The 21,893-nt window shown below is 44.6% G+C and overlaps 1 protein-coding gene across 1 annotated transcript; it reads right to left on the reverse strand.

Annotated features, from left to right (window-relative positions):
- Positions 1-19: 19 nt before the first annotated feature.
- pprc1 (PPARG related coactivator 1) lies at positions 20-12,443 on the reverse strand. The gene is made up of 14 exons (XM_042066662.1): positions 12,288-12,443; positions 9,897-10,034; positions 9,559-9,711; positions 9,281-9,364; positions 6,928-8,992; positions 6,708-6,761; positions 3,673-3,733; positions 3,195-3,262; positions 2,307-2,958; positions 1,874-2,068; positions 1,538-1,607; positions 1,304-1,425; positions 1,043-1,194; positions 20-541 (listed from the first exon to the last, which is right to left on the reverse strand). The coding sequence occupies exons 1-14, from the start codon at positions 12,366-12,368 to the stop codon at positions 441-443; spliced, it is 3,996 nt and encodes a 1,331-aa protein (XP_041922596.1). The 5' UTR covers positions 12,369-12,443; the 3' UTR covers positions 20-440.
- Between the last annotated feature and the right edge of the window lie 9,450 nt (positions 12,444-21,893).

Below are 21,893 nucleotides of genomic sequence, written 5' to 3' on the forward strand. Positions count from 1 at the left end.
ATGTAACCATGGCAACACATTACCAGTTTAAATATTTATTAGGGTTGACATACATTTTGTGCAATGTAATTCACAAATCCCCAAACACTGATAAAAGCTCAAACATAATTCTCAATTTCTTAAAATGTTTTGTTTTCAGCGCTTGGCAAGTCAAATAAAACATTTAAATAAATCAATCTTTTAAAAAACAAAAACAATTTCCATTCATAGTTTTATAGTTTCAAATAATTCAGTTTTTTTTGGTACTATTTTTATGTTTTAATACAAATCTTCACTTCAATAGAAGGTGTAAGCTTGCAAAAAAAAAACAACAAAAAACTAGGACAAAACTAAAACAAAAACAGTCAACCAAAACAACAATCTGGGCAGCGGAGGAGGCCGGCGAAGGCCTTGAGGTAATAGATTTTGATCTCCCGTTCTGCCACCCAGGCTTCTCCATGTTACCTTTTCAAGTTTTTCTGAGCTTGCTTGAGTAAAGTGTCGAAGTCTAGTGCATCAAATTTGCGCTTGGCGGTTGCTGGATCATACTCTCGATTTGAATCTACAAGAGATTAACAAAGAGGGGGGGGGGGGGGAGTGTGAGGCAGTGGCATCAAGACGCTGGTAAAATAATGTTGCCATTTGAGCAAACTTAATACAGTTTATCCATAATGGTTAGACAATTTCTGCATCACATAACACTGCAGAGTCCAGTCTAAAAGTTACTAATGTCTTTTCTACTTCTGAAAGAGATTTCAAATGGTACTCTGCACTCGAGCTCCACAAGAGGCCCCGCACACACACACACACACCACACTTTTCACGCGCCGAAACGCATCTGTGCAAATAAAAAGTATATATGCATAGTGCGGCCTCCCTCGTACTTTACGTATTCTAACAATCCAGGCCAGCACTCTTAAAGTTTAAAAGTAGACACATTGAGTGAAGCCTGCTCCTATCATCACTTACTCTGCATATAGGATCACACATTACCTTGGTTCTATGTATCTAAAACATTTCCTTGTGTTATTAATCTTAAAGCTTAGTGCCTACAACTGCTTACCAAGATCAGCATAACTGGTTTTGCAGAACTGCCGCCGACCTCCGAAGCAGAGGTCAAACGGAAGCTCGTTGGGTCGCCGGAGCTTGCTGCCATTCTCGATGGCAGTAAAGGCATCTTTTGTGTCGTAGTAAGTGACAAATCCATAATTGTCCCTGAAAATAGACATAAACAATGGATTGACACATTGCTTAGTACTTTGTGAACACTATAAGACCACTCAAGATGCACATTCAAGTATAACACACACACACAGACACTTACCCATGTTCTCTAAAGTGCAAGGTGCAGTCCTCAATCTCGCCGTACAACGAGAAGCGCTCCTTCAGTTCCGCACGGGTCATCCCTGCACGGATGCGGCCCACGTAAACCACCCGACGCTCCTCCTGTAGTCATAAAGCAGGAAGGAGTCATCAACCTGAATGGCTGGAACCAGTTTCCTTTGGAAGGTTTTTTTGTGTCGACTTATGTGAAGACATAAAAAAGAAATACACTTACAATCGCCTTCTCTTTGTGTCTCTTCACTTCTTCACTGCGTTCCCGCTTGCTGTGACGACTGGACCTAGGACTGGAGAAAAGAAATGCACTCGATCTATTAAGACATATTGCACACAACAAGACACAAGACAACGTGCTTGCCCTTTTCCCAAAGGGAAATCCCATTTTTTTTGAGTATTAACTTTTCTTGTGCATTGATCATGACGAACAAATCTTTCACACAAATTTCTATACATTCCCAGGTCTGGAAAAGAGTATTTCAGATTCCCAGACCTGCACAAGCACTACATACAGGTTTTCGTAAAGTCTAAACGTCAATTGAAGTGATGCACTCACCTGTTCTTGCTCCTCCAAGGCCTGTGTGAGTTTGGGGAGTTGGAGCGGGACCTGGACCTACTCCAGGACCCAGAGCGGGAGCTAGAGTAGGAGTACCTACGCCGTCTGTGCGGCGAGTGGGACTCAGACCGTGAGCGTGACCTGGACCGGGACCGAGAACTGGAGGTGCTCTCAGACCGGTGTGAGCGATAACATCTGCAAACAGACAATCCACCAGAGCTACAGTGAGCCACTGACAAGCCAGAGTAAAAGAGGTTTTACTTCAGAAACAGACATAGGAGGGGACACCATGATGGACCATATTCAAAAGCTAACCCATACAACTCTGGCATTTCTCACTGAAAAAAAGTCTTGGTTAGGTTGAGATGTTGATTTTGTTTTAACTCCCAAATGTCTAAGGAAAGAGGTCAAACAGCTAACAGTAGTCATTTACCTTTTTCTCGGGGGTGATCGGGATTGAGATCTGGATGAAGACCTGGAACTGGAGCCCGAACTGCTGGATCTGGAGTGGTCCAACTGGCGCCGCCTTGCTCGACCCCTCTTCCTGCAACAGGGGCTAGGGGAGCGCAAGCCACGGCCTGAGGGACATTCCCGCTTCGGGCTCCTCGTTCTTGCCACCTCCGGTTCGACCCTTGACGGGGAGGCGTCTGGGGTCACCAGAACCGAGCTGGCCAGAGCCTGCTCATCCAGAGGGCGAGGAGCTCCACTGGGCTTGCCGCACACGCTGGCCACTTGGGGGCACTGCGTCAACGGCTGCCGTGACCCCTTTACCTCCGAGTGGAGATCAATGGTCTTAATGATAATGCTGGACTGCTGTTTGATGTTCCAGCGTTTGCCAACCTCAGAGGAAGACTCTTTTGAGGGGAGGCAGTAGTCGTGGTCAGGGGAGAAGGGCTGGAAGGCGGCCGCACTGGGCTGAACCTTGCCACGGAGTTTGCTTGACGGCAGGGGCCGAGGCTCGATCTGGATGGTCAGCTTAGTGGGGGTCTGCTTGGTGCCGTCGGCCATCTTGCTTTTGCCCTGCAAGACAGCTGGCACCAGGGGCTTCCACATCTGATGGGGAGGAGTGCCTGGAGGAGTGAGGCCTGCATGGGGAATGGAGCAGGGGGTTAGAACAGAACCACCCACACACACACAAACAACTCTCAGGAGGGAAGTGAGGAATACATCATCCCACTCAGACATGATGCACACACCCAGATTGAGTTGGTTAATGCTCTGTGCCGTTTCATAGTAACCCAGCCAGTTACATAGACACCTTTTCTGAGTGATGAGACAAGAATGAAATAAAATCAAAGGCGTATTTGCAGACTTGGCTCACCTGCGGTGCTACCCAGGTCATGGACTTTGGTTCCCTCCAATGGTTTACGTTCCATTGTTGTCTCAACACTGGAAACATACAAACGTATCTTATCATTAACACTGCTAGAGTACAGGGGAAAAAGCACATAAACAAACAAACAAGTAACAGAACACAAACAAACAAGTAACAGAACACATAAACAAACAAACAAGTAACAGAACAGAGCATATATACACACAAGGATTATATTTAATATTTGCTGAAGACATGACGGGCCAGCTCCCCATTTTAGGGCTGGGATGTCGCCTTTCCTCTTTGGTTTGCGGTAGGTCTTGGCGATGGCATGGTGGTACCACCACCACCACACACACACATATGTGCACACAGACACACAGATACACACATACACAAGCGTGTCTGTGCTTGGACCGTGTGTGTTAGAGCAGCGTGAAGGCTGTAGGGTAACTCCTACTGTGTTCTCCGGAGCGATACTCACCTGGAGTTTCCTACAGCGGCTGCTCTGCCAAAGACCTCCGGCACACTGCGCTCCACCTTGGCTGCAGGGAGAGATGGAGGGGTAGGATGAATGAGCAGGCCACACCAAGACCCGACAGCACCGGTGTGTTAAAACATACACGCGAATTATTACTAAAGAGCCAATTGCAGGGCTCTACAGTGCACCCATTTCACTCGCACATGCGAGTAAAAATGATGCCGTGCGAGTGCAAAAAAATATTTAGGTGCACTGGTGCGAATGACTTCTAACCATGTCAATGTTTGTCTACAAAATACACCGCAACATCGAGAAACATTACTGGTGCAAACCATAGAATCACGTCGCGAATGCAGCATAAAAACTACACCTCTCATCAACGTTAGTAGTCGCTTGTATCAAATCCAAGAGCGCGCAGAAAAAGCAGAAAGTTAGACTAGCCAGCCAAGATGCAAAGATTGAAGAAATTAGTTCTTCTATCCACCGAATTCATTGGATATAGGTGGAACAGGATGAGATTCTGAGAATGCAGTGAGAGAAGGAAAGGTAACCTAACATGCCTTTTAGCCCAGTTGACGTATTGGCTGCAATATGCAAAATATAGCTGTAGCGAACCGGCACAAAAGTACCCTCCCGTAATACTCCCATTTTATTCAAAGGTAGAACGCTACTGACAACTCCAGGCTTCCACGCTTGCATGTTTGTTTACACCGAATACAAGCTGAAGTGCAAAACGAAAGTAGGCCTAATGTTTGCCTACTGCCCCAATCAATGCAGATATTTCAAATAAGAACTAAAAGTATAAAACATATATCCTTGATTAGCCTATGTTGGGTTTTGTGGAAGAGAAAATGGACTGTTTTAGTAGTAGTAGCCTATTAGGCAGTATGCAGTCAGATAAGTCACCATGGGCATATTTGGATTAGCTATAGATGGATTCACAAATAAATAAATTAGCCTACATTTGGCAGGATACTTGATATACAGGCTAAATGCAAATATGGCAATGTATTATATTATTTTACATTAACAAAATCTAGGAAAATAGAACAGACTGAAAATAAAGTAGGCACTGATCTTTAAAATCCTGTTTCCTGTAGCCTAAATGTTGTCAGTCATTCTCAATATTCGCAGTTGGTGCACTGGCATGTTTAACTGTTAGCTGCAGGATAATGTTAGATTATGTGTAAGTTAAGTACAGAACTGACTGTGCGCCCAAATTTTTGTCTGTGCCCCTACATTTTTTAACGCACAAGTGCTCCTGAAAAAAAAAAATGTTAGTGTAGAGCCCTGAATTGTATTAGTGGAGTAATACTAGTAACTGTATTTCTAATAAGTTTGCACTCCATATTTTATAAAGCAGGGAGGGTGTATGTGCAATCACACTTCCTATGCTTATTGCTAGGACAGACACAGCCTCTGGACCCAAGGCCTGAATCTGGTCTTCTCATCACAATATTCTCCCAGTGTATTGATCGTCACTGCACAACATGTCAATAATCTGATTGGGTGGCATGTCTAATATGGCAACGAAATGTATTTATTACAATGACTACGATGCTATGAAGAGACACTCACAGCTGAAAGCTTTTTCAATACGGTTTGGTGTGTTTACAAATACAACTTAACCATGTATAGGATTGTATGTTTACAGGCATGCCCCATGTATACCAGAACAGAGGTTGCTGGTTATTCCAAACAGCTACACAACTGTTGGAGGAACAGGGTTGAGGAGAGGCAAAGAACATGGTTCCAACACGAGTGCTGGCCTTTAAACATGGCTGTTAAGCAGAAAGCCAAAGAGAACCAGCATTTCCAGACAGGTTGCGCTGAATAAGTCCTCAGGGATTCAATAATTAGACAAACATATCACTACCTGAGAAAAACGTTTCCTGCCGGAACTAGTTCAATTAACAAAGTTAGAAAAATGATTGAATTTGGCACGTTGAACAACTTAAAATTGAACTTTATGAACACAATAACTTGCATAGGCCAGGTTTTATGCTGCTGGTCTGAAATGAAATACCAGACTAGCTGTATGTCATCTCCAAAATGTTATCGATGGGAACATCTACCCCGCTGGCCTCACTCACACACACACACAATGATGTTCTGGATGAGAGTGACGCCTGCACCCAGACAAACCCAATGTCCACTTGTCTACCCCGACCCTCCACCCGCCCGCCTGCCCCACCCGAGTGAAAATGGATTTGCGGACAGGGCAGAATTCCAGCGGCCACGCATGCATGAGCACATGGCAGCTGTTCTGGTTGCACAAGATCACTCATTCTACCACAGAGCCAGCACAGCAGTGTCTCTTCAAGAATCAGTGGCTCTTTAAGAGCTCTCCTTACTACTACTAAACCCATGTCATCAGAACCACTGGGAACCTTATAGTAACCATCACTTATAGGTACTTCATGGCGTCATCACCAATGAACACCATGGCGAATCTACAGGTGGCATACTATGGCTACGAGGCACTAGATGAAAAATGTGTTCAAACTCCAAATACTGGCTTTTACACTAAAGGCCAATTAATGTGTGTCCAGATAAGATAAAAACAAGTAATCTGCAACGGTCTGCTAAGATAAAGTGTCCCAAGGGCAAAATGCTAGTTTTGAAAGTGATCTCTGCTCCAGGTTAACCCACCATCACCACCTCACACAGCCACACCAAAACTTTGCCACGCCATCACGTTTCAAAGATCTTGTTCACTTACCTCGTGTCACGGTAATGCAAACAACCAATACAGATTGTGAGAACGCACACCCTGGTCACTTACCAAGGCCCAACTAAGAAATCCCAGCCTACTCCAATGTTGCCACCCAACACCAAGGAACATGCCCTCAAAACCTACACTCTCCTCTAACGCTCCGGCTAATTCCAGTTATAGCCCTGCTATTCTATACTTTATCTGTCTGTTAAATTTAGAAAGACACAGAAAGGGAAGTACTAAGCCTCCCCCTTACAACCAGGGGCTGATAACCAACACTTTGACCGGGTCAACAGAGCCATAGGAGTAAACAGTTGCTTACCTTGGGTCTCCTCAAACTGCTCAAGCAGACTTGCAAGATCAGAAGCTTCGATGCCTAAACAGAAGGGAAAATAAATGGTCATGAAGTGCAACTCAAACATCTGAAAATCTTTTAGTGTCTTGAAAATCTTACATAATCTTGGAAATCATATAGTGATTCAAAACCACCACCAGCACACACTTGAAACTTAACATGCACTAATACAAACAACGCTGCTTACCGATCTCACTTGTAAAAGACTCAATTAGTTCATCGGTCTGACTCTTCCCTTTGGGTGGTGCCACAGCTGGTGTTTGCTTCGGCTGCACAGGTAGGGCTTTGCGCTGGCTCTGGGCTGCCACCACAGAAGGGTTGGTGGGCACAGCAGCTGCTACGGGTGCCTGCCTCTGCAGCGGCTGGGTCACTGTGACTGGCACTGCCACTTTGACTGGCTCCGGCTTGGGTGACACCACAGTCTGCTCTGGCTTTTTCTGGGCTTGCAAAGGAGCAACAGAGACAGCAGCTGCTGGAGTAGCAACCACCTTCTGAGGGGTGGAAGCAGCAACAGCAGCAGCAGGCTGGGCCTCTGTAGTGGTTCTGGGGTAAACATCACTCTGGGTCTGGGGTGTTAGGGCGTTGCTACGGACCTGAGGCAACACAAGGGGCAGCTTCTGGCCCTTGAGGGCCGCGGCGAGCAGCTGGGCAATGTGCGGCTGGGACACGATGGCCTGCAGCACCTGGGAGGCGGTGGGCGTAGTGGCACTTGGAAGTGGAGCAGTCTTGTAAACAGCAGCTTGCGGCGGAGCCGGCTGAATGGCGTGCAGCGGGGCATCGCTGGTCGTAGTGTTCTGAGACGCGGCTACTGAAGTTTGGCCCTGGGGCTGCAGAGAGGGAATGGGGGCAGGAGAAGGAACAGCAACAGAAGCAGGAGAGGGTTTGGGGGTGGAGGTAGGGGCAGGAGAGGGACTGGGGGTGGAGGTAGGGGCAAGAGTGGGACTCGGGGTGGAGGCAGGGGAAGGTTGCACAGAGACAGGCTTGGGCACAGCAGGTTTACTGGAGGCTGCCACCAGCGAGGCAGGTGGCACCAGCAGGGCTTCTGGAGTGGGGGGAGCAGCCAGGCCCTTGGGCTGCCAGACGGGCTTCTCGACAGGAAAGGGCTCCTTGGCGGCTGCCAGGTTACGTGAGTCTTTTGGGCTGGGCTGTGGCAGGCAGGGGATGAGGGGCAGCTCCTTGGGGGGCTCAGGCAGAGAGGGCCACTTGGTGCTGTTGTCGCCGGCCTTCTCCAGGGGAGCGGGCCTCTTCTGCTGCCGCAGGAGGCGGTACTGCTGCAGGCTCAGCGGCTTGGGTTTAGGCTCGTTGGGTGCAGGGGCCACCACTGGCTCCTCGGGAGCCTTCTCCTGGGCGCATGTGCTGACTGGCACGGGAGAGGTAGCACTGGGTGCGGTCACTGGCACTGGCACGGGTGATGGGGCTGGCACAGGTGGCGATGCAGGAGCTGGTGAAGCTTTGGGTGCGCTGGCATCCATCCTGAGCTCATCACATGTGGGGGCAGGGTTCTTGTCTATGGGGGTTTGGGGCGTCACCTGAGGGGGGTCAGCCAAGGTAGCCTTGGGTGTAGTTGCGACCTCTGATGCCAGTGTTGTTGAGACGACTGGGGCAAAGGTCACCTTCTTTTTTCTCTTCTGCAGCTCCTGCTGTTCCTGAGTTTTCTTTGTCAGATCCTTTGTGGCGCTTCTCAAGACCCTACCCTCTGACACGGGCAGAGGTTGGGCCTCTTTACTTTTCCGTTTCTTTTTCCTGCGTGAGGGACACTTCTCAGTCACCTCCTCCTTCGGCCGCTTGATGACCACCTTCTCTTCCTGATCCTCCAGCAATGGCGGTGGTGAACCTGCAGGCTCCACTGCGTCCACTGGCGCGTCGGCCTCAGGAGCAGGGTGTTCTTGACCCACCGTGGGGGTCTGGTCTGGAACCTCCTGTTTGGAACCAGAGTCAGGCAGCTCAAGGCTCAGATCAGGGATGGCCAGGATGGGTTCGCCATGCTCTCCCTGGTCCACCACCTCCAGCACAATCCCGCCTTCCGGAAGCATCTGTTCGCCAGTGCCGTCCTCCAGGCACACGGCCATGCAGTGCATGTGTTTGACCAGGTCACCCAGCGTAACCGCCACACAGCTACCATCCTGCTCCAGAGACACACTGCTCCAATCCAGCAGGTCCACAGACGGCTCAATGTCAGACAAGTGTGCCATTTCCTCCTCATCCTCACCGTCGCTCCGCTGTATCGTCACACTTGGCATTCTGGGTAAACTCTGCAGACAGACACGTATCGAAGGCTGAGTGACAACAGAATGTAAGAAGACTCAGCAGGCTGATAAATAGTCAAGGGGGGGGGGGGGGGGGGGGGGGGGTCATCCTCTATATACTGTTACACATCGTTTGCTCCATTCCGCACAGGTGCAAATGTTTTACGCCATCATAGTAGAATCACAGATGGTAGATAGACAATAGTTGGATTACAACCCACAGAGATATTCATGTGTGTAATTCGAAGTAATCAAAACATTGAAACTGGTAATGAGTACTTTTAACCGTCATACCTTTCCTGGACTGGAAAACGCTCTCGAGTTGAACATGGATTCTCTGTCCGGGGGTGACCGTGACAGGCAAAAGAGCTTCCTTAACTGGAGGGAAGAAAAGTATTAAATCTCCATAAAGTTAAACCCACCTGGACATAATGCAAAAGTAATTACTACTTTTGCATTATGCAAATGGTGCGCCAAAGAAACTACTGCTATTAACTACTTGCAGACACACTCCCTCCACCCATCAGAGCTCTGATGCTCGGTCACAGGTGGCAAGCAGCTGGGGGACTCACCGGTGAGTGCTCGCGGCCCTTTTGACCTGTTAACAGCTCCACGTCTGGCAACATGTCGAATGGCGACAGGTTCTCATCGTCCACGTTGTCAAGTACTTCGGTTAATGCAGTAAGCAGATTCGCTTCACTCTCCTCGTCAATTCCAATTTTTGCCTGAAGACAAAAACGCATAGCTCTGCTGGATCACCACTTTACATTCAAAATGTGGGCCTAATACTAAACAAAAGCATGGCTCTGAGCACAGTTGACTGCACACCAATCCATGATGTAATTCCACGTGAGGCAAACTGGTCTACTCAGCAGAATGTCAACGTATGTCCTGACATCCACACACCCACCTCTCCAGTGGGGGAGTCCTCAAAGATAGACAGGATGGAGGGGTCCAAGCAGCCATGCAAGGCTTCCACCACATCTCCAGCATGCAGGCCCTGGTCCTCTATGCAGTCCACCACAAGAGCACCCTGAAGGGCCTCAGCCTGTGGGATGGAGGTGGAGGATTAGGGCAGGGATTAGGGTACAGGTTAGGGCTGTCTGGAGAAAACATAACTGCCTTTTACAGACTTTCCGGCGTTAACAGTTAGACCACTTTATTCTTCATTCGGATGCCACAAAGTGGTTGCTAATCTGCCTGGGGGAGACTGATGCTTTTCTGCCTGAGGCATTATACAAATGTCAGGGTCGAGGTGAGAACTTCTTCATTACAGACACTGTCAAGTGCCCTTAGGACGGATGTCAATCCAACCTCTGCCACGCATTCCAGCAAGGATAAAGTGAGTTAATTTTGTTCCCAGAGCAGAGTTAACACAAACAACAATTATTCATGATTAGCCTATAAAATGGTTTCAGATACTTGGACATAGATTCTAAAATGTACCCAATCAAGCACAGCCAACAACATAGGTGGTGTTGTAAAGTATTGAGACATATTATAATTCACACCAATGCCTACTTTCACACACTTAGATCCAATCACAGGGCTCATGGCAGTCATTGTTATATCAGTCTACACAACACAAGTAGTGTCTTCAAAAACAGATAAATTGCTTCAAAAAGTATTTTCACTGACAACAGCCAGTACTGACCAGACTCAACAAAAATCAGAAGGGGCATCTACCAGATACCTTTGTGCTTGCCAACTTCAGTATGACACTGAATTGACTTGTTTAAAATGTTTGGGCTAACTTTTAATTCACAATAATGAATGTCAACATCGACAAACAAACACTTGTGTGTGTGAATAGCATAAACCCTTTTTTCTTCCTATGATTAAAAAAAATGATCAGTCACGTGGAATATACTACTCTTATTAGGATATTTCAATTAAAATGCAACAGTGTTTACGGGAAAAAATACTTAATGGCTACTGATGACTCCATGCGATGTCACCCACGTGCCCGAAGGATCGCGTCACCGGACGTACCGGCTGGACACGAGACTTCCACCGCACCTTACGAACCCAAATGTTGCGGACAACAAACTACCGGCAGGTTCGAACCTTATGCTTTAAAAATCATAACCCACGATTACGTTTACAAAGTGTTGCTCGCTACGATTTAAGCCCTATATGCAATTTTACAAGCAACCAGTGCAGACTGTCGATTTCAAAACAGACTCCCAAACTAAAAGGACCCACGTGTTTACTTCCAGTGGAATACTTTGTATTTAGGTAACACATAACTACAATCTCATCACAGCAGCAATTCAAGTCAAAATATTATCTGACAGCATCCGCCCGTTGTATGCTTACCAACTGTCATAGGGCTAATAATCACATAGACTACCAATACATGATCCAAAGATATTGAAGCTAGTCTGCTTTGAGCTGGTGCGGCAAATCTAGTATCCGCCCTGAGCATCAAAACATAACTTTTACATCATTGTTACATTGCACCCATAAATTCTTATTGGATGTTACATTTTGCGAATGCCAATAGGCACATTAATGTTACAAGTCACTTAACTACTTGCATACAACATCATGTAACGGTAGTAACATAAATGCAACATGCTGGAACCACGTGGAAGTCAGGCAAGCTGAATGAGAAACCCTTAAAACATCTTAAAAACAAATTCAAGCAAAAAATAACTTACATAAACCCTAATATCGTGCCACGAATGTATTATCAATGACATGGTCATTCTTGCCTGCTGACGATGAAATTGTGAATGAAGCACGTTTACAGTTTCAATAAGACCCAGTTGGACAAATCACCCTATCAGCTGGATGTGTACAAATCACAAATTGACACCTCAATCAACAAATATAAAATAGGGTTCTTTGGTCATCTCTGAACATAAATTTCATGCATCGTTTATTTTAAGTAATACTAACTGTATCTGAACCATCGAGCTAGCTATATTGCTAAAATGCTAGTTAGCAGCTAACTGAAACTCGGCATGCAAACCCATTAAGCACACGATGTACACAACACACACATGCGTCTTCACAAATACAATCGCTGTGTTTGAACCAATTATTCGATCAAGTGATCACAATTCATGCATTACATCCACATTTTGAAACTAAACCTAACCAACGACAAAAAGTGAAGTCAAAAAAGCTTAGCAAGTCGCTTATCACGACTTTTACGTCTCATTCCACAACTATCCACGTGTCACTTTAGCGTGCGCATCCTTTCTCTAACGAGCATCTTCATCTTAATAAACATAGCGATTACACCCAATAACAAAAACAGATTTATCGGATGCTATTTCTGTCTATTCCATACCTCATCCAGGCTTGTAGTTGAGAAAAACTCCATATTATGAGTAGTTAAAATCTCTTCGCCTGTTCCCCACCGGGCCGCCATCTTACAACCGCTCCTTGTGAAAACGTGAATTGCACTGCAATGCTTCACAGCCGTGCTGCCGGAGACACGTGGTATTTGCATTCCCGGCAAAACGGCACTTCCTGTCAAAGCTCATATGGGCGTGTCTAAGGCATTCGCAAATCGGTTGACACCAGTCACTTGCACAGAGTTTCCCCATGCGTTGATCATACGATCATATGGCCAAAGATTGTAGATGTGTCCTTGTTAGCAATGTGGTGTATCAGAAGTTCAGCTATATAATATTGCATACAGCCTGTGTTTGAAATCTGTGTGTGCAAAAAAATCTAGCACTCACTTGGATTTAATCAGAGATTAACTTTAATAGAAACTCTAAAACATAAAAATAACATTGTCTAAAGCAATTACAAAGTTTGACAATTTAGTGGATTAATTCCTTTATTAAATGTTAAATGATGCAAAAGCACTCATCACAGAGAGTTCTCAATGTGAATGTATTTTAGGCACAGTAACGTCTTGCACCTAAATGAGTTTACTGGACTTTACTTTACTGGGCTTGTTTTGTTTTCACAGGGCTAAATAAACATGACAAAGTCGCAATGACCTGTGGCATATCACCAGAGTCTTGGTGACACAAGCGCTTACAGTAGGCCTAGGCTACTCCCCCAAAATGTGAAAGTCTCCTCTTTGAGTTGGTAGGACTTTAAGACGAAGCCAACAATCAATTAATGAATCAGAAGAAGGCATGAGATCTCCCTTTCTCCCACTGAAATGAAACAAGCAGCTGACTCTTGTTCTGAGCCTAACAAGTGTTTTCAAAACGGGAAGATGTGCGCCCATGGCAATGTGCAAATGTGGCTGAGTGCAGCCAATCCTGTGCACCCAGGATTCTGTGGGTGTGCATGGGGTGTGAACAGAGGATGAACCCCTGGACACTATAACAGCCGAACGCACCCCTGGCCCGTGTTGGTCAACATTCCCTGTAATTGGAGTTAGTCTACTAGAGCCAAGCAGGGATGGATTACTGAACTGGCCTAACGGGCCCAGGCCCAGGGGTCCAAAGGCTCAGGGGACCCTGAAGCTCATGTTCTATATTCTCCACCCCTGATATCTGAATAGGGCGCCTCAGTCAAATAGCACGGGTTATGTTATGTGATATTCATACCGTTACATCCCTACTTCAAGCAAACAGCAGGCAATAGCAGAGCACAATTTAAAGTCAATGAGTGAGCACAACACACAAGGTCCAGGGCAAACAATCCAAAAACAGTAATCCAAAATCGTGGTCAGAGATCAGTCCAAAGTTCAGTAACAAAGTTCAGTCCAAAAAGGTCAAAACGTGATTCCACAGGGAAAGAGTAGCAGAGCAGCAGTAATATCCAGATGACGTGGCAAGATAACTCTGCACTGAAGGATTCCAAGCTAGTACTAAGCATTACCCTTTGACCTGGCTGGTAGACAGGAGCAGGAGTCCGGCGCCGATCCGCTTTCCTCTTCATCACCTGTGATGCTCTTAATAGGTGATGCCTGGCCCATACCCATATTCTGCGACAGCGGTGAATAAAAGATTGAGCAGATGGGGCAGATACATCCCTCTCCTGAGCGGGAAACAGGGGTGGCTGATATCCTAGGCAACATTGGAAAGGTGACAAACCAGTAGATGACGAGGGCAGGCTGTTGTGAGCATACTCTATCTAGGGTAACATCTGGCTCCAAGAAGTTGTATTCTCAGACACCATGCACCGCAAGGCCACCTCCAGCTCCTGGTTTGCACGTTCAGTCTGACCGTTGGTCTGAGGGTGATAGCCTGAAGACAAACTGGGTCTAGCCCCAATAAGTTTACAGAAATCACTCCAAAAATGTGCGGAAAACTGAGGACCCCTATCCGACACAATATCAATAGGTAATCCATGAATCCTAAAAACATGTTGCACCATTAAAATTGCTGTCTCCTTAGCAGATGGGAGCTTGGGAAGAGGGACAAAGTGAGCAGTCTTGGAGAACCGGTCAACAATGGTGAGAATACAAGAATTACCCTTAGAGACTGAAAGTCCTGTGACAAAGTCAATTGCAACATGGGACCACGGTCAGTGAGGCACAGGCAGCAGTCGTAGTAGGCCAGCAGGGGGTCTAGTGCTTGTCTTGCATCTGGAACAGATGTTGCAGGCTTCCACAAATGCTCGGACATCCCGTTGCATGGACGGCCACCAAAAGTGCTGCTTGAGCACTGAGAGAGTTCAAGTGGTCCTAGGATGACAAGCTAACAAGGAACTGTGTCCCCATTCCAGCACCTGTGATTGGACACAAAGAGGCACAAGCAGGCAGTTAGGGGGTCCGTTACCTGGTCCAGGATCCTTGAGCGAGAGACCACTGAACTACGGTCTCTATATCCAGCTGAGCTGCAGCCACTAGGCAGTGAGGAGGGAGAATAGTCTCAGCCTGGTCCAGTGGGGAATCAGGAGCAAACTGTCGGGACAGCGCATCAGGTTTAACGTTCTTGGAGCCTGGTCTGTAGGAGAGAACAAAGTTGAAGCGGGAGAAAAATAGAGACCACCTGGCCTGACGTGAGTTGAGCCTCTTCGCAGACCTTAAATAGTCTAGATTTTTATGATCTGTCCACACAATAAATGGCTTCTCTGTGCCCTCTAGCCAGTGCCTCCACTCATCAAAACGAGTTTGACCGCTAGTAGCTCTCGATCGCCAATGCTCAGCAGGTGTTAATTTACGAGAAAAATAAGCACAAGGATGCATCCTGTTATCATCCACTTCCAGTACAAACTGGGCAGAAGTATCAGGGATGATCAGGACTGGGGCAGTGGAAAACCTGGCCTTCAAAATGGAAAAGGCACGTTCAACCTCCTTGTTCCAGAGAAATGGTCGCTTGGTTGACGTGAGTGCCGTGAGTGGAGCCACAACAGAACTATAGTTATGAATAAACTTCCTATAAAAATTGGCAAAGCCAAGGAAGCACTGTAAATCCCGGCGAGAGGGAGGAGTAGACCAGTCAGAGACTGCCTTTACTTTCCCTGGATCCCTCCAAGAGAGATGACAAACCCCAAAAATGATGTCTCTTCTGTATGGAAGTCGCATTTCTCAGCCTTGACAAACAACTGATTTTGGAGGAGACGTTGCAACACCTCTCTGACATGGGAATGGTGTGACTCTGCACAGGGTGGAAAAATCTAAATATCAAGAAATACAAAAACAAACTTATTGATAAGGTCTCTCAAAACATCATTAACTAAGGCTTGAAACACAGCAGGAGCATTGGTCAACCCAAATGGAAGGACAAGGTATTCGTAGTGACCACTGGGTGTATTGAATGCAGTCTTGCATTCATCTCCCTGTCTGATCCTGACCAAATGATAGGCGTTGCAAATAAATAAACTTGAATTGCGGAGATCAAGCTTGGAAAACACTTGTACCCCTTGCAGGAGTTCAAAGGCTGTGGACATCAGAGGCAAAGGGTATCGATTCTTGACGGTGATGTCATTTAAACCTCTATAATCAATGCAGGGACGGAGGCTCTTATCCTTCTTAGCAACAAAAAAAAATCCAGCCCCAGATGGGGAAGATGAGGGACGATTAATGCCTGCAGCCAAGGACTCAGTGATATACTTGTTCATAGCCTCTCGCTCAGGAGGGGAGAGAGAGTAGATGCATCCTTTAGGAGGGGTAGTGCCAGGCAGCAAGTCAATGGCACAGTCATAAGGCCGGTGTGGAGGGAGAGAAGTAGCCCTAGATTTGCTAAAGACCTGACGAAGATGATGATACTCTGGAAAACAGAGGAAAGGTCCATGTCCACTTCTATTTCAGACCTTGGAGCAGCCTCTGGAACTGGACAGAGGACAGACAGGTAGCAAGACAATACGTGCTCCATGAGAGGATAGAGCCATCTCTCCAACTGACATGCAGTTGTGAAGACGTAGCCATGGAAGACCTAATACCAGTGAAACATGGGAGTTGTCCATAGAAAAAAAAGTAATTGACTCAACATGATTCCCAGAAACTTTTAAAATAACAGGCTCAGTGACATGGGGGGAGTCTGGCACCATTCAATGCTCTTGCTGCTAGTGGAGAATCCAGTCTGCGTAACTTAATTACCATTCTATCAGCCATAGCCGTACAAATAAAGTTCTGATCTGCCCCTGAATCAGAATGTCAAAATGTAATTCCACAGGGAAAGAGTAGCAGAACAGCAGTAACATCCAGATGACGTGGCAAGATAACTCCGCACTGAAGGATTCCAAGAGCCCAGCCTAAATACTGTGCCTGATTTAGTAATCAAGACACAAGTGTGCTGAGCAGCAGAGCAGGGAGACAGGAGATGCAGTAGGTCAGCAGCAAAACATGGCATGGAGTTGACCACCTGGGAATAGAGCACCTTAAAAGTGCAGCCAGCCAGGTAGGTACAGGAAAACCCGGCTCAAGATCTGGAAGGTCCTGGACGATTCGTGACAAGTGCCCAATAAATGGCTCTGGGCATTCGTAATTTTTTTTTAAGGACAGTGGCCTCAGTGTTTTTTTTTGTTGTGAGTTATAGGCAAATGTCTGAGGTAAGTATACTGACTGCTCTCAATAAGAAAATGTTATCTCTGATTCAGTAGCACTGGCCTCTCATCCACAGTTGTTTCTGCCTTCAACATTCTATGGTCAGGCTGTGTTCACTTTTGTCAGTGTCAGTGATGTTAAGAGTTTAGAGTTTCTCTCTCTCTTTCACACACACACATGCACACACACCTCACTCATTTGACCGAATTAGCAATTTTTTTTTACACTTCCAGCAGGTGGCATTTTTTTCCTCTGTTTGGATTTTAGAGGACTAGTGCAGTGCCCGTTCAAACATGCTATTCCTGTAGCCCAATTATATGCCTGCAGGTAGGCCTGCTTTAAAAATAGGATGATAGGGAAAAACATAATTCCAGGTAAGCATTCAATAATGAATAGGCCTACAGATAATATAATAATATAATAAATGTGAAGTGAGCAGAATTTAAGCATGGCTGCATGTGACATTTTTTACAAATCAAAATGACATAATCCAAACAGCTGTTTTGAGTCAAGGCTATATGCTTAGCCTATTGAATAACTTGACAGAGAAAACAAACCATTTTGTGGAATGATGCATCATATGAAATTTGCAAAGGTGTGACTCTGGTGGCCTATAAGTGACATCACACTCTGTCTGCCACTCATTGCTTGTCAAATTCTTACTGTACTCTAATGTTTTTTAAATTGTCCTAAAATTGTTGAGAATTGCTCTAAAACTTAAACTGTTTCCTATGTTGTTAGTCGCTTTGGCTAAAAAAAGCGTCAGCCAAATGTAATGTAATGTAATGTAATGTAATAATGTAATGCTTGTCGCTGGTTATGCTTTGCATGTGTTGCATTCTGAGACGTTCTTTAATTCGGGACCATTATCGCTCGTTTCAATTTAAGACCTTGCAGTTGGAATTGTCGTTTGCTTATTTAAAGTCTAAAGACAGTCCAAAGTAGCCTGGGCTATTCAAAGTGTCCGTTTATTGCACATAATTTTTTACGTTGTTTTGAAGAGCCACTGCATACCTGTGTGTATTGGCGTGTTGTTGCAAAATCCGCGGAGTTCACTTTATTGTTGAGGTCAGACATGTTACGTTTTTACCCGTGTAATCTACACTGATCTAGTTCTGCCAAAGCCCTGCTTCTATCCTCACTGGTAGCTTACAGTACAGTGGTGTGTGGGAGGGGGAGTGGCTAGCGGCGAAAGCCAATGTGTTTATTTTACCGATATATTTAACGATATCTTTTGCATTTCTTATTCAAACAACGTCAAATTTGGCACTGCACTTACTCATACCCATAGCAAGATACCTTCAAATCAGTCTGACAAACGGTCAGCGAGATATGCGTGCCACAGACACACAGACACACAGACATCTGGACACACAGACGCTTCTTGCTTTATAGATAGATGATGTCCAAGGCCTCACTTGCACTGGCCATTTCAACATAACAGCTACAGAGAATGCCTTTGCAACAAAACATCATAATTTTGTTAGTTGAGGTATGGAGGTATTGGTGATTAGCCTATGAGGCCCGCTTTGTATTTGCCATTTAAAACACAATGAGCAATTTCCTGAAGCAAAAGGACACATGGGGTTGGTTGACTTGTAGGAGGGCAAAAGTAGAATGGCAGGACATGCAGACAAGAGAAACAAGAGATTTTACAGACAGACAAGATATTTTACACTGTTCCATGGCCGAGGCCACTTATTCTTTGAGGCCATGTCCACATGAAAACGACTGGTATATTTTTTGCTTACCATTTTCACACCTAAATAACTGATAAAAAACCCCCTTGAAATTCACAATAGGCTACTTAAAAGGAGAGTGAGAGGGATAGAGAGAGAGAACTCCATACATACACATGTGTCAATTTTGTGGATGAAGGTTATGCTGGGGGTCATTTCAGTGGGATATAAACACAATAATTGTGAGGAAGAGAATAGGCTATATACATTTTCCAATTATGTGACACCATGGTATGGTAATGATCTAACTAATACAACATTATAAAACAGTAGCCTACATAGCCTAATATGTCACACTGCATGAAAGATGCTTTAAAATGATAGCCTATGAATAAATTACAAAATTCGACTAGCCTACGGCTTAAATTACTTTTAGAACTGAGGGCTTTTATACAAACTCACAACTGACCCTCAAACTTGAAGGACCTATTTTTATCATTAAACGAAAAACTTGTGATGGATAAGTGTGATTGATTGAGTCTATTGATAATGGTAGGCTACTGCATCGCGTCTTCTTTTGAGGGATGCATAGGATGTCTCACTCTGAACCAGAGTTGGTCATGGGTTTTGATCACAAGGTTAGGCCTATACCTCAAATCACAACTGTAGGCTATTCCACAATTCCATTGTTCCTCATTGTATTGGCCTCTTGTGTCCATTCTCTGCAACAGTGGCCCCCTTCTTCCCTGGCTCTAAGAGAGGGCCAGAGACTCCAGAGAGTATATTAGTAACCATAAATAGCTTAGTGCTGTGAACAACAGCAGTCTACCTTAGTTGAATATTCCATTACATTTAATCATAGGCTACTGCAATTTAATACCATTGTTAAAGTCAAAGTCAAAGTCAGCTTTATTGTCAATTTCTTCACATGTTCCAGACATACAAAGAGATCGAAATTACGTTTCTCACTATCCCACGGTGAAGACAAGACATATTTTGCCAATTTAGGTCCACAGACAAACATAACATTCAAGTAAACAAAAAAGTAAGTAAGTAGCTGTGTTTATATTGCAATCATGCCATATCAGTGTAAAATGTAGCTCAAATGAAATAATACTAATAAAAAAATAGCATTCCCAAATAGGTAATAGGTCCTTTAGCACTATTACTCAATCTGAGCTTGGTAAAATTATAACTCAAACCGGCTCCTCAACATGTGTTTTAGATCCAATCCCTACTAGATTCCTCAAAAAAGTATATGATAGCTTATATCCCTTTATTCTCAAGGTAATAAATACCTCATTAGAAACAGGTATATTTCCAACTGCTTTTAAAACCGCTGTTGTGAAACCTTTACTTAAAAAGTCAAATCTTGACCATACCAATCTGAGCAACTACAGGCCTATATCAAATCTACCGTTCCTGAGCAAAGTACTTGAAAAAGTTGTTTGTAATCAGTTAAATACCTTCCTCAATGAAAACAGTATCCTTGAAAAATTCCAATCAGGTTTTAGATCAAATCACAGCACAGAAACAGCTCTAGTAAAAATAGTCAATGATCTCAAACTGGCTACTGACTCAAACAAAGTCTCAATCCTTATTCTTCTGGATTTGAGTGCGGCATTTGACACCATTGATCATAGCATCCTAATTCACCGCCTTGCGAAATGGGTGGGTCTCTCTGATAATGCTCTAAACTGGTTTCAAACCTACATTACTGGCAGAGATTTTTATATCAGTCTAGGAGATCATGTATCTGAAAAACATGACTTGCCTTTTGGTGTGGCCTGGGGAGCTGCCTTGGTCCCCTGCTATTTTCCCTATATATGCTTCCATTGGGAAACGTCATAAGTCAGCATAATGTAAACTTCCACAGCTACGCAGATGATACCCAATATTGTATATTGTATATTGTAATTGTATATTTCTGTGGAGCCAACTAACCCAGATGGCCTTTGCTCCCTCACTGCATGCCTAACCTCCATTAATCAGTGGATGAGCAAAAATGTTTTGAAACTAAATGATGACAAAACAGAGGTACTTTTGGTTGGACCAAAACTAAAGCGAGATATTGTTCTTAGTAATCTGGGGAACTTGGCGCACCAGGTCAAACCAAAAGTAACAAGCCTCGGTGTCATCTTAGATGCAGAGTTAAATTTTAAGCCCCATATCAGTAAAGTTACTCAGACAGCCTATTTCCACTTGAGAAACATTGCCAAAGTGCGGCCCTTTTTAACTCAACAAGATGCAGAAAAACTAATTCACGCCTTTATCACTGGTTAGACTACTGCAATGCACTTTTCACTGGTCTTCCCAAAAAACATCTAAAGAAATTGGCACTCATACAGAACTCTGCGGCTAGACTTTTAACTAAGACTAAGAAGAGAGAACACATCACCCCTGTGTTGGCTGAACTGCACTGGCTCCCTATTTCCTATAGAATTGATTTTAAGGTTATGCTAATTACTTACAAAGCTCTGAATGGCATAGCACATTCATATATCTCTGAGCTTTTAATATCTTATCAACCACAAAGGAAACTTAGATCATCCAATTCTAATCTTTTAATCGTACCCAAAGTGCTCCACAAACAAAGTGGAGAAGCTGCTTTTATCCATTATGCCCCCAAACTATGGAACACCCTGCCTCTGTACATCAAGCAGGAGAGTTCAGTAAATATTTTTTAAAAAGATCTGAAAACATACCTGTACAGGAAAGCTTTTAGTTAACTCATCTTATCCTGTAGACTACTTTTTCAGATTATTCCACATCTGCTGCTATTGGAGGGAGCAGCCAGCCAGAAGCAGATGGGCTCCCCCTATTAAGTCAGGTTCTGCTCAAGGTTTCTTCCTGGAATATGGGAGTTTTTCCTTGCCACAGTTGCCATATGGCGTGCTTGTGGGGGGTAAGAGGGTTAAGGCTGTCAGTCTTATGACATGTCATTTTCTATATTTTTGATATGTTGCTGAGTGGATCATAAACGGCCCCAGCAATGAAGAAAAGTGATTGATAATGACTGACTGACTATTATTGTGTTACATGCTTCAAATGTAAAGCACTTTGAGCTGCATTCTGTGTATGAAAGGTGCTATACAAATAAAGCTTATTATTATTATTATTATTATTATTATTATTATTAAAAGTATTAGGGAGTCCCAAAAGTGTATTTTATTCAAAATGTGTGAACTCTGAACTCTGTGTCTTTGCATACACAGCTCAAGTTGTGAACATGCAATATCCTACAAATAATTTGAAGTTCTCAAACTATGAGAGTTTTATGAAGTGCTGGCAAAAACATCTGAAATGACCACTTTCA

This window comes from Alosa sapidissima, chromosome 16 (genome assembly GCF_018492685.1).
Source record: "Alosa sapidissima isolate fAloSap1 chromosome 16, fAloSap1.pri, whole genome shotgun sequence".
NCBI lineage: Eukaryota > Metazoa > Chordata > Actinopteri > Clupeiformes > Clupeidae > Alosa > Alosa sapidissima.